At 50.7% G+C, this 16,827-nt stretch overlaps 1 protein-coding gene across 3 annotated transcripts in view; it reads left to right on the forward strand.

Annotated features, from left to right (window-relative positions):
* The first annotated feature begins 359 nt into the window (after positions 1–359).
* H6PD (hexose-6-phosphate dehydrogenase/glucose 1-dehydrogenase) overlaps positions 360–16,827 on the forward strand; it is a 39,388-nt gene continuing 22,920 nt past the window's right edge. For 2 of the 3 annotated variants that reach the window (XM_025285845.3, XR_006641085.1), the window contains exons 1-2: positions 9,167–9,333; positions 14,855–15,491. In XM_025285845.3, coding sequence (XP_025141630.2) covers positions 9,308–9,333; positions 14,855–15,491 — 663 coding nt within the window. In that variant the 5' untranslated portion in view covers positions 9,167–9,307. Of the gene's footprint in view, positions 767–9,166; positions 9,334–14,854; positions 15,492–16,827 lie in introns of those variants that run through there. The other variant, XM_044942964.2, reaches the window with a different exon arrangement.

A 16,827-nucleotide genomic window follows, 5' to 3' on the forward strand; every position in this document is an offset into this window, starting at 1 on the left:
TCCCACGGCTTGTGCCAGAATCTGACGAGGAGCCAGCAACTCGGCTCCACAACACAACGACTTCCCTCGGCCCTCCCGTGTCCAGGAAGGCGGCCCGGCCCCTACGACGCACAAGAGATCCCAGAGACGCAGAAAAAGGCCCGCTCACTTCGCTCTTAAGACAAGCCCATCCACGCGAACCAGGGAAACATTTGAGAGGGGCCCGCCCGCCAACCCCTAGCGACCCGAGCTAGGGGGCGTGGTCTCGCCTGCGCCTCCGCCTCCGCCGCCAGCTCCTGCTCAGCCCCATCGCGCGCGCCCCTCGCCCGGTCCTGCTGCGCGCGCGCGCGCGCGTCCTAGGCCCGGGGTGGGGGGTGGGGGGGCCACTGCGCGCGCCCCTGGCCTGGCCCTACTGCGCGCGCGCGACCCAGGGCCGGGGCCCCACTGCGCGCGCGCCGAGGCCGCGGGGGTTTGACGCCCAGGCCCAGAGGGTCAGCCGCGCCTCCGGACACTGACGCGTGTCGGGTTGGGCCGGGACCGGGCGGTCGGGCCGGACTCGACCTCACCACCCGCCCCCTCCCCGCTCGTCGCTCCCGGCGTCGCTGGCGAAACCCGAGCGCGCGTTAGGCGCGGGGCCGCGTGACGCGCACCTGTCGGGGCTGGCCGCGCTGACGGAAGAGAATGCGCCGGGCCCCGACCTGGCCTGAGCCCGGCCAGCAGCACCGCACGGCACGCGCCGCCCCCGACGTTTCCCGGAGAAGCGGTCGGCTCTGACGGGCGTGATGAAGTAAGCTGCCTCCCCCGCTTTCTCTCCGGCTTCTTGGGCCGCAGGAGGAGTCTTTTGCAGCCGGGTGGCGGCTGCGCGCTCGCGCCCCTGCGAACCCGCAGGCCCCGGAGGCCAGCCCCGCGTCGCTGTAAAATCCTCGGGCGTTTGATTGGAAGAGTCACCCCAGCCACCACCCACCCGCCCCAATTTCCTTCCCCGCGTTCCTTCCGCAAAATAAATTATTCACTTCCTGCTCTGCAGATGCCTTGGCGCGGCAGTGCTGCGTGGTGGCGGGTTGGCTGGAGGCAGCCAGGCCCCGTCGAGGCTGGTCCGGAGGGGCCAGCGGCGTCTCCTTTTCCTGGACTTTCTGGAATTCAGTTCAGTGAGAGGAGGAATTGGAGGCCCCCACCCCCACTCCCACTTCCCTTGGGGATCTGCTTAATCTTTGGCACTAGAGCCTAGGTTTCCATCAGCGTTTCAAATACCTCCATCCAATGAATGGTTTTCCAGAAGCAGACCTGTCTGGGTCTTTGAAAATCAGTGAGTCAAACTTGAGTGTTTAAACGGAAGTGAGAACTTCTGGAGAAGTCATAACCTGAAATTCCTTGCCCACCCACCCCACTGTCCCCCAGGCAGGCCTGTGGCTCCTGAAAGGTAGTCAAAGCGGGAAACCTTCAAAGACTGGTTGTATTTTAAACTATGTTGTACACTAATCGGGGCTTCCCAGGTGGCTCAGTGGCGGATGCCTGCTAATGCAGGAGACACAGGGTTTGATCCTTGGGTGGGGAAGATCCCCTGAAGGTGGAAATGGCAACCCACTCCAGTATTCTTGCCTAGGAAGTCCCATGGACAGAGGAACTTGGTGGGCTACTGTCCATGGGGTCACAAAAGAGTGAAGACACATTAGTTAGTACATACGAGTTATAGTGATGGATAGAGTGTTTGAGTTTAGGAGGCTAATCTTCTGGCAAGTTTTAGGAGGACCTGAGAGGAAAATGCTCAGTGTTTGGCATGAACAGAGCTCACTTTTAGGCAATGTTTTTTTATGTAACCCTTTCTTTGAGGTACATAGCTGCTCAGCAGATAAACACTCCAGGCAGGCATTCAAGTTATTTTATTCGAAGACTAATAAAATTTACTATTGTGGGATGGTTTTAGGCTTGTGGGATGGTTTTAGGCCCTTTAAAGGGGAAACTGTCAAATCTGGGCGAAGGGAAACCAAGAGGCACCTTTGGTCATCTGTGGCCAATCCACTTCTCATTTTCTTAAAAAAATATTTATTTGACTGCATCAGGTCTTAGTTGAAGCATGCTAGATCTTTAGTCATGGCATGTGGGATCTAGTTCCCTGACCAGAAATGGAACCGTGGCCTTCTGCATTGGGAGAGTAGAGTCTTAGCCACTGGGCCACCAGCAAAGTCCCTACCCACTTCTCATTTTATTGATGGAATTTGAACAAGGCAAAATGTCATTGCTTGTTGCCAGATTTCACCATGGATTCTGCCAGTCCCTAACCCACAGGCAGAGCAGGAAGTCTGGTTTTGCTTTCTGTTGCCCTGAAATGGGAGCTTGGTGGCTCTTTGTCTAGGAGACCTTACCACCTTTACCTCCCAAAGTATTTTCACAGCCACCATCTGGGTTTTTTTTCTTTTGGCCAGACATTAAAACGAGGTGAATGCTCCCCATCTTGCAGCTGGAGAAAAGGCCCTGAATAGTTAGTGAAAGTCCCAGGGCTGCAGAGTTAGAGGATTACTCTACTGCTGTATTCTTTGGCCTGGATTATAAACCCCTTATGGGCTGGGGTAGAGACTTTTTTAACCATCTCAGGTTTATGCTGCTGTTGCTGTTTAGTTGCTAAGTCATGTCCAACTTATTGTGACCCCGTGGACTGTAGTCCACCAGGCTCCTCTGTCCATGGGATTTCCTAGGCAAGAATACTGGAGTGGGTTGCCATTTCCTTCTCCCGGGGATCTTCCTGACCCAGGGATTGAACCTGCGTCTCCTGCATTGGCAGGCCGATTCTCTACTGCTGAGCCACCTGGGAAGCCCTCTCAGCTCTGTAGCCCTTTGATTTTTCATCAGTATGACTGGAAGGTCCTGAAGTTGTCAGTGAGCTGTTCCTTGGCATTTTTTCCTGCTGTGCAAAGTCAGTTGGTTTCCCAGCAGTTCCAAGAGACAAGCAAGAAACGCCACTTTATTCATGATGCTCTTGGTTTAATAATGATAGTGGCTAACAGTTTTTGGACACTTACTATATGCCAAGCATTGTGCCAGGTGCTTTGTATGGATTGTCTCCTTTTGTGCTTCTTATTGACTTGTTTTCCCACTCCGTGGTTGAGGTTGGTTGGTTAGTTGTGTCCAACTCTGCAATCCCATGGGCTACAGCACGCCAGGCTTCTTTGTCCATCACCAACTCCCGGAGCTTGCTCAAACTCCTGTCCATCGAGTTGGTGATACCATCCAGCTGTCTCATCTTCTGTCGTCCCCTTTTCCTCCTGCCTTCAGTCTTTCCCAGCATCAGGGCCTTTTCCAGTGAGTCAGTTCTTCACATCAGGTGGCCAGAGTATTGGAGCTTCAGCTTCAGCATCAGTCCTTCCAATTAATATTCAGGACTGATTTCCTTTAGGATTGACTGGTTTGATCTCCTTGCAGTCCAAGGAACTCTCAAGAGTCTTTTGCAACACCACAGTTCAAAAGCATCAATTCTTTGGCGCTCAGCTTTCTTTATGGTCCAACTCGCACATCCATACATGACTACGGGAAAAACCATAGCTTTGACTAGATGGACCTTTGTTGGCAGAGTAATGTCTCTGCTTTTTAATATGATGTCTAGGTTGGTCATAGCTTTTCTTCCAAGGGACGAGCATCTTTTAATTTCATGGCTAAAGTGATTTTGGAGCCCAAGAAAATAGAGTCTGTCACTGTTTTCCATGGTTTCCTCATCTATTTGCAATGAAATGATGGGACCGGATGCCATGATCTTAGTTTTTTGAATGTTGAGTTTTAAGCCAGCTTCTTCACTCTCCTCTTTCACTTTCATCAAGAGGCTCTTCAGTTCCTTTTTGCTTCTTGCCATAAGTGTGGTGTCATCTGCATATCTGAGGTTACTGATACTTCTCCCGGAAATCTTGATTCCAACTTGTGCTTTATCCAGCCTGGCATTTCATGTGATGTACTCTGCATATAAGTTAAATAAGCAGGGTGACCATATACAGCCTTGATGTACCCCTTTCCCAATTTGGAACCAGTCCATTGTTCCATGTCCATTTCTAACTGTTGCTTCTTGACCTGCATACAGATTTCTCAGGAGATAGGTAAGGTGGTCTGGTATTCCCATCTCTTTCAGAATTTTCCACTGTTGTGTTCCACATAGTTAACGGCTTTGGTGTAGTCATTAAAGCAGAAGTAGATGTTTTTCTGGAACTCTCTTTCTTTTTTGATGAACCAGCAGATGTTGGCAATGTGATCTCTGGTTCCTCTGCCTTTTCTAAATCCAACTTGAACATCTGGAAGTTTTAGGTTCACGTACTGTTGAAGCCTGGCTTGGAGAATATTGAGCATTACTTTGCCAGCATGTGAGATGAGTGCAATTGTGCGGTAGCTTGAACATTCTTTGACATTGCCTTTCTTTGGGATTGGAATGAAAACTGACCTTTTCCAGTCCTGTGGCCACTGCTGAATTTCCCAAATTTGCAAGGATATTGAGTGCAGCACTTTCACAGCATCATCATTTAGGATTTGGAATAGCTCAGCTGGAATTCCATCACCTCCACTAGCTTTGTTCATAGTGATGCTTCCTAAGGCCCACTTGACTGTACATTCCAGGATGTCTGGCTCTGGATGGTGAGTGATCACACCATCATGGTTATCTGGGTCATAAAGATCTTTTTTTATAGTTCTTCTGTGTATTCTTGCCACCTCTTCTTAATATCTTCTGCTTCTGTTAGGTCCATACTGTTTCTGTCGTTTATTGTACCCATCTTTGCATGAAATGTTTCCTTGGTGTCTCTAATTTTCTTGAAGAGATCTCTAGTCTTTCCCATTGTGTTGTTTTCCTCTGTTTTTTTTGCATTGATTACTGAGGACGGCTTTCTTATTTCTCCTTGCTATTCTTTGGAACTCTGCATTCAGATAGGTATATCTTTCCTTTTCTACTTTGCCTTTAGTTTCTCTTCTCCCATGCCTCTCATGTGACTTGGGGAAGGGGGCCATGGCGCCAGGACACCTCTGCAGAAGTCTCCCATGACACAGACACGGCCACAATCTGAAATGAGACAGATATCTAGCAGCACAAGTGTTCCACCTGTGGATGGCAATCAGGCTTTGCCATGCTTTAGTTCCTTTGGCCTAAGTATAATCTGTAGTTGAGGTTGGAAGAAGTTAAATAACTTATATAAGGTCACACAGCTACCAAATAGCTAAGATCCCAGAAACTAGCGTCTCCCTCCTCCCCCAATAAGGGCCTTTCAGGTTTTAACAAAGCAACTCAGCCTTAAATACAATGCGTCTGCCTGGAATGCGGGAGGCCCGGGTTCAATCCCTGGGTCGGGAAGATCCCCTGGAGAAGGAAATGGCAACCCACTCCAGTATTCTTGCCTGGAGAATCCCATGGAGGGAGGAGCCTGGTAGGCTACAGTCCATGGGGTCACAAAGAGTCGGACACGACTGAGCGACTTCACTCATTCACATGATGTCAGAAGTAAGGTGAGTGAATCACTGTTAGAGTGGACGTCGGAGGCCAAGGCCATTTACAGCAGTTCATTGTCAGGGCAACCTGACCTCAGGAAGCAGAGCTGCTGACCAGCTTGGGTCGCTTATGGGAGCATTTAGACCACTGTAATTCCAGTCTTGGAAGGGAGCAGAATCTGTGTCCACTAAAACAGCGTTGTTATTGTTTTGTTTTTTTAGTCTTTTTGGAAAATGTGTATTTATGTATTTATTTGACTACACTGGGTCTTAGCTGTGGCTCGCAGGATCTTCAGTCTTCATCGCAGCCTCCGAACTCTTCGTTGCAGCATGTGGGATCTAGTTTTCCTTCCAGGGGTGGAACCTGGGCTCCCTGCATTGGTACTGTGGAGTCTTAGCCACTCCACCATGGAAGTTCCTCTAAAACAGTGTTTTAAATTTGTCATTTGGGGTTGTAGTCACACATTTTTTTTTCTTACCACATTGCAGCAGGTTTAATAGTGGCCCCCAAAGGTGTGCCCAGTTTATAACCCCAGAACCTGCAAAGGTGACTTGATTTGGAAAAATGATCTTTGCACATGTAATTGTGGATGTTGAGATGAGATCACCCTGGATTTAGGGTGGGCCCTTGTTCGTTTGTGTTCAGTCGTGTCTGACTCTTTTTGACTCCATCGACTGTAGCTTGCCAGGCTCCTCTGTCTGTAGAATTTTCCAGGCAAGACAGCTGGAGTGGGTTGCTGTTTCCTACTGCATGTCACACGTTTTAGAGGTAGGTGGGAAGGTGCCAGAAGCAGACTGCCTATATTCAAGTGCTGTCGCCTGTAAGCCGCCTGACCCTCAGTGAGCTCTTTTATCTCTGTGCCCCTTAGTTTCCTCTCTTCTCACTCTAGAAACTGGTATAGTGACAGTGCCCATCACATGCTGCGCTGTGCTCAGTCACGTCCAACTCGTGGCGACCTTGTTTGTGGACTGTAGTCCATCAGGCTCCTCTGTCTATGGAATTTTCCAGGCAAGAATACTGGAGTGGGTTGCTGTTTCCTTCTCCAGGGAATCTTCCCAACCCAGGAATCGAACCCGCATCTCCTGTGTCTCCTGCATTGGGAGGTGGATTCTTTACCACTGCACCACCTGGGAAGCCACCTACCTCATAAGCTGTGGCAAGAATTAAATGATGTGACTCATGTGAAGCTCTTAGCCCAGTATTTTGCAGTTAGTTAAGTGCTCTATAAATATCTCTTTTATTATTCATAGTATCATTTTAGATAGTGAGCTGCCGCTAATGTGTGCTGGGTCACAGTGCTTGAAGTCGCCATTAGAGATTCATCATCCACACAGGCCGCCCATACAGAGTCGGCAAGTGGGGTTTATTTGTTCATTCAGCAAATGTTTATTGCGTACCTTCTGTGGGCCAGGCCCCGCTTTTTTTAAAAATTAATTAACTGATTGATTTTGGCTGTGCTGTGTCTTCAGTGCTGGGCGAGGGCCTTCTGTTGTTGCCGAGCACGAGCTCTAGAGAGAGAGGGCCCAGGAGTTGTGGAGCACAGGCTTAGTTGCCTGCGGGCATGTGGAATCTTCCCAGACCAGAGATGGAACCCTGTGTCACCTGCTTTGGCAGGCAGATTCCTATCCACTGTCCCACTAGGGAAGCCCCAGGCCTTGTTTTGGATACTGGAGATAGGCAGTGAACAAAACAGAAAAACCCATGTCCTCATAGGGACTTACTTATAGCATCTTGAGGGGAGGGGTGATAGATGATAAACAAAATAAATCTGCTTATCATATGTAGGTATGTACTATGGGGAGACATAAAGCAGGAGATGAGATGAGGGTTGCAGGTTTACAGTTTTACACAGAGTCAGCTGAGAAAGCCTCATTGAGGTGACATTTCAGTAAAGAATTGAAATTAGTGAGGGAGTGAGCCACGTGGACATGTGCAGGGAAAAGTAGGTCAGGCAGCAAGAACAGCAAGTACAAGGGCCCTGGGGCAGGAGGATGGGTGGCTGGAGCCCAGAGAGGGACAGAGTGTAGGAGAAAAGATCAAAGAGGTAAGAGATGGAAGGCCAGAGTGTGTAGACCCTGCCGGCCACTGAACAGAAGGACGGGATCTGACCGATGCTGTAAACAGAGCACTCCGACTCCAGGGTTCAGGCAAAGATAGAAATGAGAGGCCAGGGAGGTGGCTTCACACAAAGGTGATGGCGGCTAGGACCAGAGTGGAGAGATGGAAGGCGGTGAGAATGGTGAGTAGCTGTATTCTAGGTAAATGTTGGTGATAGAAACCATAGGATTTGCTGTCAGATCGAATGCCCCAAGATCTCTGGCCTGAGCCCCTGGAAGGGGGGGAGTTGCCATTTACTGAGGATGGGCGACCTGCGTTTGGAGCATTTGGGAGATAAGTCAATTTGTTTTGAACGTGGTACATCTTGTAGACATCCAGCAGTTGGTCACAGTCACAGTTGACTGTGTGAGACGGGAGTTTAGGGGGAGAAAGTCCAGACTGGAAATAGCAGCCTGGTGTACAGGCAGTTGTGTATTGGTAAATGTTTAACAACCTCTGGAAGGGATGGCGGTTGGTGGCCGGGAGCCAGCTTGATAGCATTTGCCAACACCTGCTGCATAAATAACTGTCCCCACGCCAGCCAGTTTCAAGCACACCATTACAGAATATCCTCACCTTATGGATACCAGTCAGTCCTAAAGGAAACCAACCCTGAATATGCATTGGAAGGACTGATGCTTAAGCTCCAATACTTTGGCTACCTGATGCGAAGAGCTGACTCTTTGGAAAAGACCCTGATGCTGGGAAAGATTGAAGGCAAAGGAAGAAGGGGGCAGCAGAGGATGAGATGGTTAGATAGCGTCACTGACGCAATGGACATGAATTTGAGCAAACTACGAGAGAGAGTGGAGGACGGAAGAGCCTGGTGTGCTGCAGTCCATAGGGTCGCAAAGAGTTGGACACGACTTTGTGACTGAACAATGACAGATACAATAGGTTAAATAATGTCAAGAGCAGAGATAATAGTAATATGAAGTAAATCAATTAGGGAGTATTGAGTGTTTAATATCTTTGTTTTTTAATATAGCTTATTTGATTCTAAATTCGTGTAATTCGGTTTTAATAGGGGCCGTGTTTAACAACTGACTTGACAAATTCCTGAAAATTTAGGAATTGAATCTCTCATGCAGATATGTGATGGCTCTCACACACCATTTGAATTGTTGGGACCAAATATTGACCCCCGAGGTGATGATAATAAGGATTCTATGTGTTTAGTGGGGGAAATGGTCTCAGAGATCTTGGGGTTCTGTCCCCTGTCTAGCCCCAGGTCACAGTTGACGATGACAGGTTTGACTCGCCTCCACATGGGGGTGTCTGTGCAGAAGGCCCAGAGCACAGAGGGGAGTGTGGGAAGCACACTGGGGCTGGCGAGTGGAGAAGGGACCAGCACATCCCTTCGTACTTCAGCAAAAACTCCTCTTCACTTTGAACTTTTGTTTCACTCCCACACGCTCTTGTAAAAAATACCAAGCTCATGAGTTGTGATTTGAAGAAAATTCCTCTTCCCCCTGCCTGGAAATAGAAGGCAGAGGTCAAAAGTGTGGATGTAGCACCAGGGAAGGGACAGAGTGCCAACAGCTGCTGGCGTCCACCTCCCGGCTCCTTTCTCCCGCCCCTTGCCTGCTGGGGCCACAGGGTCAGAGCTGCTTCCTCCCGTGGTTTCCCAGAACCGGCTCTGCCATCCAAGTGCCCGCCCAGGCCAGGGCTGTGCTGAGATTGGTCCTGGGTGTGCCCCACGTCTGCCTCTCTTGCTTGGGAACCCTGCTTCTGGCCCATACCCTCTGGCTGGCCACGTCCGTGCTCGCAGCTTTGGGGATGTTAGCAGAGCCGCACTTTAAAAGGTGAGTCTCCCAGGAGGCCCAGTAGGAACCCCTCACCCTGGAGCTGGGGGCAGCGAGAGGTGCCCTGGACTTTGGACGTGGGCCGGCCAGTCCCAACTCTTGGATGAGCCTGTCACACCCTGGAAGAAGCCTCTGCCACACCTCACTTTGTAGCAAGGTGGGAGCGAGTGATAAAGAACTCGCCTGCTTAAAGTAGGAGACGTAAGAGACGTGGGTTCGATCCCTGGGTTGGGAAGATTCCCCTGGAGGAGGGCATGACAACCCAGGCCTGGAGAATTCCATGGGCAGAGGAGCCTGGCAGGGTCTGGTCCATAGGGTCAAAAAGAGCTGGACACAACTGAAGTGACTTAGCATGCACGAATGTGCATGCTGCTGGCAAGTATTTGGAATAATAATTGTAAATGAGATCACATCCTCCACACACTGAAGTTAGAGCCTCAGGGAGCTTGGTCTTCTAACTTCTGAGTTACTCTCAGTTATCAGTTCCATGCTTCCTACTTTAGTCTTATATTTCCTGGCCTAAACTGCCTTCATAAAGGTGATGGCCATCTCCCATGTAATAGAGAGGTTATCTCCTTTCCTTGGAAAACAGTTTGCTGGGAGGAAAGTGCTGTCGAGCTCCTCTAGCTGCCTCTCTTCACAGGTGGGGAAACTGCAGTTCCCAGCAAGGAACATGCAAGTTCAAGGTTACAAGGTGTTTAGATTCTTTTAGATTCTTCTGTGTACTAATCACCACGTGTTCCAGTCCACAGTTGAATACACTGTCCTCCTGTCCTGGAGTGGCTCATACATTGCACTCATGGTTTTCTTATTTATTAATTAAACAGATGCAGTTCATAGTAGGATTGGGCGTTGGAATGCTACTTCCGTGTTTTTTGGCCAAGTTCAAGTATGTAATCTTAGGAGAGTATTTCTTAGCCCATTTCTCTCAGAGGAGGCAAGGAAGCAGGAGAAAGGTTTTCAGAAAATCCTTCAGAAGGAGAGGCTTACAGCCCGAGAGCGGTTTAGGCCACAGGTGGCCGTGGAGCCTTGATCCCTGTTACCTCTTCTCCAGGGGCTGGGAGCATGGTCTTGACTTTGATGTAATTGGACTTCTCGGAGCCTGTTTATTCCTCTGTCAGGGCAACAGAGAGGACATCTGTATACCTGTATACCCTCCTTCTCAGGGTGTAAGGGCAATTGGGGGTGTTACATAGACGTCTGGGCGTGTCCTGTACTGTCTGCAGGGCTGGGCTCTGGAGCTCCCGAGAGGAGGGGGCAGCACAGGTTTTCCTGGCAGCTGCAGCAACCTGATGCCATGCTGGGCAGGGGCAGGGGGCACTGCACATTAATTAACTTAGCATTTGCTTTTTGTTTTGTTGGGTTTGTGTGTGTGTATGTGTATGCATGCAGTGTGTATGTGCTCGGTCATGTCTGACTCTTTGAAACCCCATGGACTGTAGCCCACCAGGTTCCTCTGTCCATGAGATTTCCCAGGCAAGAATACTGGGGTCGGTTGCCATTTCCTCCTCCAGAAAATGTTCCCTACCCAGGGATCAAACTTGGGTCTCTTTCATTGGCAGTTGGATTCTTAACCACTGCGCCACCTGGGAAACCAATATATATATATATATACATTTGGCTTGCTGGGTCTTCTGGAGAAGGGTATGGCAACCTACTCCAGTATTCTTGCTTAGAGAATTCCATGGACAGAGGAGCTGGCAAGCTACAGTCCATGGGGTCACACAGAGCCGGACAAGACTGAAATGACTGAGCACGCACACAGGCACTGGGTCTTAGTTGTGACATGTGGGATCTAGTTCCCTGATCAGGGATCTAACCCAGGCCCCCTGCTTTGAAAGCAAGGAGTCTTAGCCACTGGATCACCAGGGAAGTCCCTAATTTCGCATTTGTGTAGGGTTTTTGTCACTGGTATCATCTCAGCTAGTCTTCGCAAACCTCCATTTAGTTTGGGGGGTGTTAGCCCCTTTGATAGGTGAGGACTGATGAGGTGACTTGATTGGACCACACAAAGCTCAGACATGGCCTTAAGCCCAGGTCCTCTGACCCAAAGGGCACTTTCCTCCATTCAACTTGGGGAGCCATGTCACACAGCACCTGGGGCCTCGGGCTCTGGAACTGGACAGTGGACTTGGCTTGCTGTCTGCTCATCTGTGAAATGGGATCCTTGCAGGACTCCTTCCCAGCGCTGTGTGGAGGGAAGGTTGAGAACGTGCATTTACATCATCTGGTACACACTGACTGCTAGGTAGATGTCAGGTATTATTAGTCTCGAGGTCATTAGTAACCAGGTTTTGCAGGGGGATGTGTCCATCGCCAACATTCAAGGTGGCTTTGAAATGAGCATGTGTGCACCTGCCCTGGGCCCACTGGGGTCAGAGGTTCACTGCCCTGGTGAAGGCAGTAGGAGGCAGAAATGTGTGTTTTGAGGGGACTTTCCTGGAGAATCTGCCTGCAGTGCCAGAGACCCGGGTTTGATTCCTGGGTCAGGGAAGATGCCCTGGAGGAGGGCATGGCAGCCCACTCCAGTATTCTTGCCTGGAGAGTCCCATGGACAGAGGAGCAGCAGGCTACAGTCCATGGGGTTGCAAAGAGTCAGACATGATGGAAGCAACTTAACACACATAACACACATGCATTTTGAACAACCCTGCAGCCAAATCAAACCTGATGCTCCCCTCTGACACTGGCCCTGACTCGGCTTCACCACTCAGCATTCCAGACCCTGCTTCTCACGGTGGGCTCTTGGCACCTTAGGCCCCATCTCCAGGCTCTCTGCCCTAGAGTCTGCATTTTTGATAGAGTTCTCCAAGAGATTCATAAGCACACTGAAGTTTGAGAAACACTGTTAAGGTTAAAAGACATGGTAATAAGAAAACCAAACATTCAGGACTGCTCCCCTCCTGACTCGTTTAGGAAAGAGTTGCTCCCTGGTTGGTTAGCAACCACAGAGTAAGCAGCCGTGTTGCAATAACTGATATTTCTGATGTGTATTCATTTAAAGGAGGCTGGGGACGTAAGCAAGAGATGAGGGCATCTAACCTGAGCTCTGGGAGCCTGGAGAGGGCTGGGCAGAGAAGACTGCAGCAGACTTCAGAGTCAGAACAGGGTTAAATGGAGGCCCGGGGGTCGGCTCAGGTTTTCTGCCGTCTCCTGGGGTGGGCATAGCAGTGCTGGCCCTCGGAGCTCCCTCGCCTGCCACAACAGGCCCGTCCAGACCTCTGGCTGCCCGTGTACGATCAGGAGCTCCGAGATGTGGCTGCCAGCTGGCTGCTTCTCCTTCTCCAGGCTGTTGCCTGGGCTTCAGATTTCTCTCTGCCTCTTTCCTGCACTGACCTTGCAACTTTTCCTTCTCTCCAGACAGGGGCGGTTTGCCAGTTAAGAAGGAAGTGCTTGACGGGTGAGGGATAGGGATCGGAAAGCAGGCAAGGAAAGCTGAATGGCCCCGTGGTCCAAATTTGGGCATGAGTGCCAATAATGGACAGTGAAGAGGAGGCTGGGGGTGCCGCACGTGTGGCCCCTTGGTCCTTCAGTTAGACCTCCCATGACAGGAAGGTCTGGTGCTTGTAGATTCTGGTGCAGATACTGTTGCTGGGTCCTCATCTTGGTTTGGCCACTAACCAAGGCCATGTTGGAGATGAATCTCAAGAGAGGTGGGGAAAGAAGGAAAGGACAGATTGAGGGGAGGGGTCTGATGTCAGAGTGGGGGGCAGATCTGGTCCTTCGATACAGCAGATAGTGTTGGGGTGAGGGGATTTTCAGAATTCCTTCTGTCTCTTTAAACCTCAGTTTCCCCATCTATATAACTAGACCAGTGCCTCATTGTTGAAGACTGTGTTAACCCTTTATTTGGAGAACACCTGCCATATAATTGTGCCAAGCCAGTTGGGGCCCCTGGCCTAGGTCTGAGAGCCATGTCACATTCCTCCCAATTCCTTCTGTCTTTCCTTCAAAGCACTGGCCTTGGCAGGGATTTGGAGAATGGGAGAGCCAGGGAGTAAGAATTGAACATATCCAGCCCTACAGCCTCAGTCTGAGCAGAAGGCCAGAGAAAGAAACCCTCTGGTGCATCAGTGACCGGTCTGGGGCCTCGCCTTTCCTGCATGTCAGCTGCTTCAGATGAGACTGAAAACTAGCCAAGAAGTTAGACTAACCTCAGGGAGACCGTAGTGTGTAATTCCTGCCCATCAGCTCTGGAGCCAAGGAGCCAGATGCCTGCCCAGCTTCCCCCCCTTTCTCACCACAGGACTTTCACCTGCCTAAGCCTCAGCTTGTCTGTCTCTAGAAGTGGGGGACTGTGATAGTACTCCTTCACCGGTGGTTTTTTTTCTGTAATATTTCTTTATTTGGCTGCGCTGGGTCGTAGTTGTGGCACATGCGATCTGCGATCTGCGTTGCAGCATGCAGGATTTTTAGTTGCAGCGTGTGACCTCTTAGTTGCAGCGTGTGGGATCTAGTGCACTGATTAGTAGTCGAACCTGGGCCTCCTGCAGTGGTAGCTCAGAGTCTTAGCCACTGGACCACCAGGGAAGTCCCCCCTCTACTGGTTCTTTGCAAGACTCTTGTCTGGATTCAGGGAAATCTGATGCACAGAAGTATTTAGCTCAGTGTTTGGCACATGCCAGCATTCAGTGTTTGCTGCTATTAACATACACTATAATGTATGCTAACCCATTCTAGTCCCATAATGATTGCTACCACTTATTTAGTGCTTAATAGGTGGTAGGCATTGTCCAAGACCTGCTCAGCAGTCACTCATTTTCTCCTTTTAACAGCCCTCTGGTGTAGGTACCATGAATACCCTCATTTCTGATGAGGAAACTAAGGTACAGAGAAGTTAAATAATTGTTCAAGGTCTCAGTTGGTTCCAGAATCTGAGTTTTTGATCACAGTGCTGCAGCAATGATTAGTGGTCATTTTGTGGACTTCCCTGGCAGTCTGTGGCTAAGACTCTGTGCTCCCAGTGCAGGGGGGATGGGTTCTGTCCCTGGTCAGGGAAGATCCTGCATGCCGAGTGGCCAAAAAAAAAAAAAAAATGTTAGTGGTCATTTTGTGCTTGGAGCCCAATAGATATGGGAAGAGCCGACAGAGAAGTGAGGGGGCAACAATGTCCCCCCCATCTCCAGGTCGTCATCTAAGACCATGGCCTGCTGCTCTGATGACCCCGGCCACCCGTGCTTGTGGACGAGATTGGTGTTGGTCATAGAGTGGACGGCTCCAAGCGCACGACCACGCTGGGGCCTCCCTGGGGGCTGCCGCTGCTGCACAGAACGGGCCCCCTCCAGCGAGTGGCGTTATCTCTGCTTACAGGGCAGGCTCCCGGCCCACTGGCTGCCTGGCACAGAAGCCAGGCTGTGAGGAGGGAGAGGGAAGCTGTGCGACTGAAACATTTCCCTGTGAAACAGGTGGCTGTTCCTTGCCAGGAAGGAAATGTTTGATAACCTAGGAATGTGTTCCCCCACAACATCGCAGCCACCGAGCCATGTCTGATCCTTCCTCGTTGCTTCTCTGTCTTTCCTAGGCGCCCAGGCGTCTGGAAGATGCTCATGGCGGCTATGTGCATGGCCCTGCTCAGCGGCTTGCAAGCCCAGGATCTCCCCAGACAGGTCTCCATCATCCTGCTGGGAGCTACCGGGGACCTGGCCAGAAAGTACCTGTGGCAGGGCCTGTTCCATCTGTATCTGGAGGAGGTGGAGAAGGGCCACCATTTTCGCTTCCACGGGACTGCTCTGACGAGCACCGAGCAGGGCCAGGAGGTCATCGCCAAGGTCCTGGAGTCCCTGTCCTGCCCTGGGGATATGGCCTCGGGTCACTGTGCTGAACTAAAGGCTCAGTTCCAGCAGCTGAGTAAGTACCGCCGGCTGAAGACTCCCGAGGACTACCTGGCCCTGAGCAAGGACATTGAGGCCCAGGTTGAGCACGAAGGCCTCCGGGAGACCGGCCGAATTTTCTACCTCTCGGTGCCGCCCTTTGCCTACGTGGACATTGCCCGCAACATCAACAGCAGCTGCCGGCCAGGCCCCGGTGCCTGGCTGCGCGTCGTGCTCGAGAAACCCTTTGGCCATGACCTCCATTCCGCCCAACAGCTGGCCACAGAACTGGGGAGCTTTTTCCGGGAAGAGGAGATGTACCGGGTGGACCATTACCTGGGCAAGCAGGTGAGCCGCAGCCCGGAGCCTATAGGGTGGAGGAGCTGGGGTAGGTAAGATGCCACCCTCCAGGTAGCACCACTGACTGTGGAATTGGCCCCAAAGGCATTGTGAGATCTGGGCTCCCATGGTCATCTTGACTCTGGGCAGGAGGCGAGTGGCAACGGCAGGACTGCTTGGCCCTTGTCCATGCATCCTGTTCTTTTGTGTATCATGGCTTCTGTTTCCCAGCCTGGCCCTGTGTTCTGTACTGAGGGGGCCCTGAGACTCTCGGGTCTGGGCCCGGCTTTTGGGTGGGCATGCTGTGAGAATTCGAATTAACCATGTTACTCCGCACCCATCTGCCTTTTCTCAATACCTTTTCCTTTCCGGGTTCTGTTTTGAGCCAGAAGCCTGGTAACGAGATCTTAAAACAGGATAGGGACTCTTTGAGTCCTTGCTTCTCATCCAGGCCCTGTGGTGAAGCAAGGGGCTGGCCTCCTGGGTGAGGCTGGTCAGCTGGCCAGTTCAATCTGAACAGACCCTCAGGGCCCCTCAGGACACCTCTTGCTGGAAACCAGAGCAGAGAACACACAAGCACGTGTGTTCTCTGGCCCTGACCAGGCCATGGGCCAAGGGCCACATGGGGGTCATCATGTTCCATGGGGTTGGAGCTGCAGTGTTCCAAAGGTAAGCCCTTAGACCAGTGCCTGTCCTGGTAGGTTTTCACTTGTTTAGGGGAAAATTAGAAAAAAAAAATACTGGATGGTATTCAATTTGAAACTTTTCTTGTTCCATTTTTAGTGTTAAAATAACTTTCTTTATTAAAAATGGATGGTAACAGAAGATCAGTTCAGTTCAGTCTCTCAGTCGTGTCTGACTCTTTGCAACCCCATGGACTGCAGCATGCCAGGCTTCCCTGTCCATCACCAACTCCCGGAGCTTGCTCAAACTCATGTCCATCAAGTCGGTGATGCCATCCAACCATCTCATCCTCTGTTGTCCCCTTCTCCTCCTGCCTTCAATCTTTCCCAGCATCAGGGTCTTTTCCAGTGAGTCAGTTCTTCCCATCAGGTGGCCAAAGTATTGGAGTTTCAGCTTCAGCATCAATCCTTCCAATGAATATTCAGGACTGATCTCCTTTAAGATTGACTAATTGGGTCTCCTTGCAGTCCCAGGGACTCTCAAGAGTCTTCTCCAACACCACAGTTCAGAAGCATCAATAGAAGGTAGAGAATCTTAAATGTTTTCTTTCTTGGCAAAGAAAAAGAAAAAGGCTGCTAACCCTGTGGAGGTCACTGAGAGGTTCTCGAGTCCTTACTGGGCTGTGAAGGCCTGGCATCTGGGGACTGTTGCTCTCGAGAGT

Source organism: Bubalus bubalis, chromosome 5 (assembly GCF_019923935.1).
Source record: "Bubalus bubalis isolate 160015118507 breed Murrah chromosome 5, NDDB_SH_1, whole genome shotgun sequence".
In the NCBI taxonomy this organism is placed as follows: domain Eukaryota; kingdom Metazoa; phylum Chordata; class Mammalia; order Artiodactyla; family Bovidae; genus Bubalus; species Bubalus bubalis.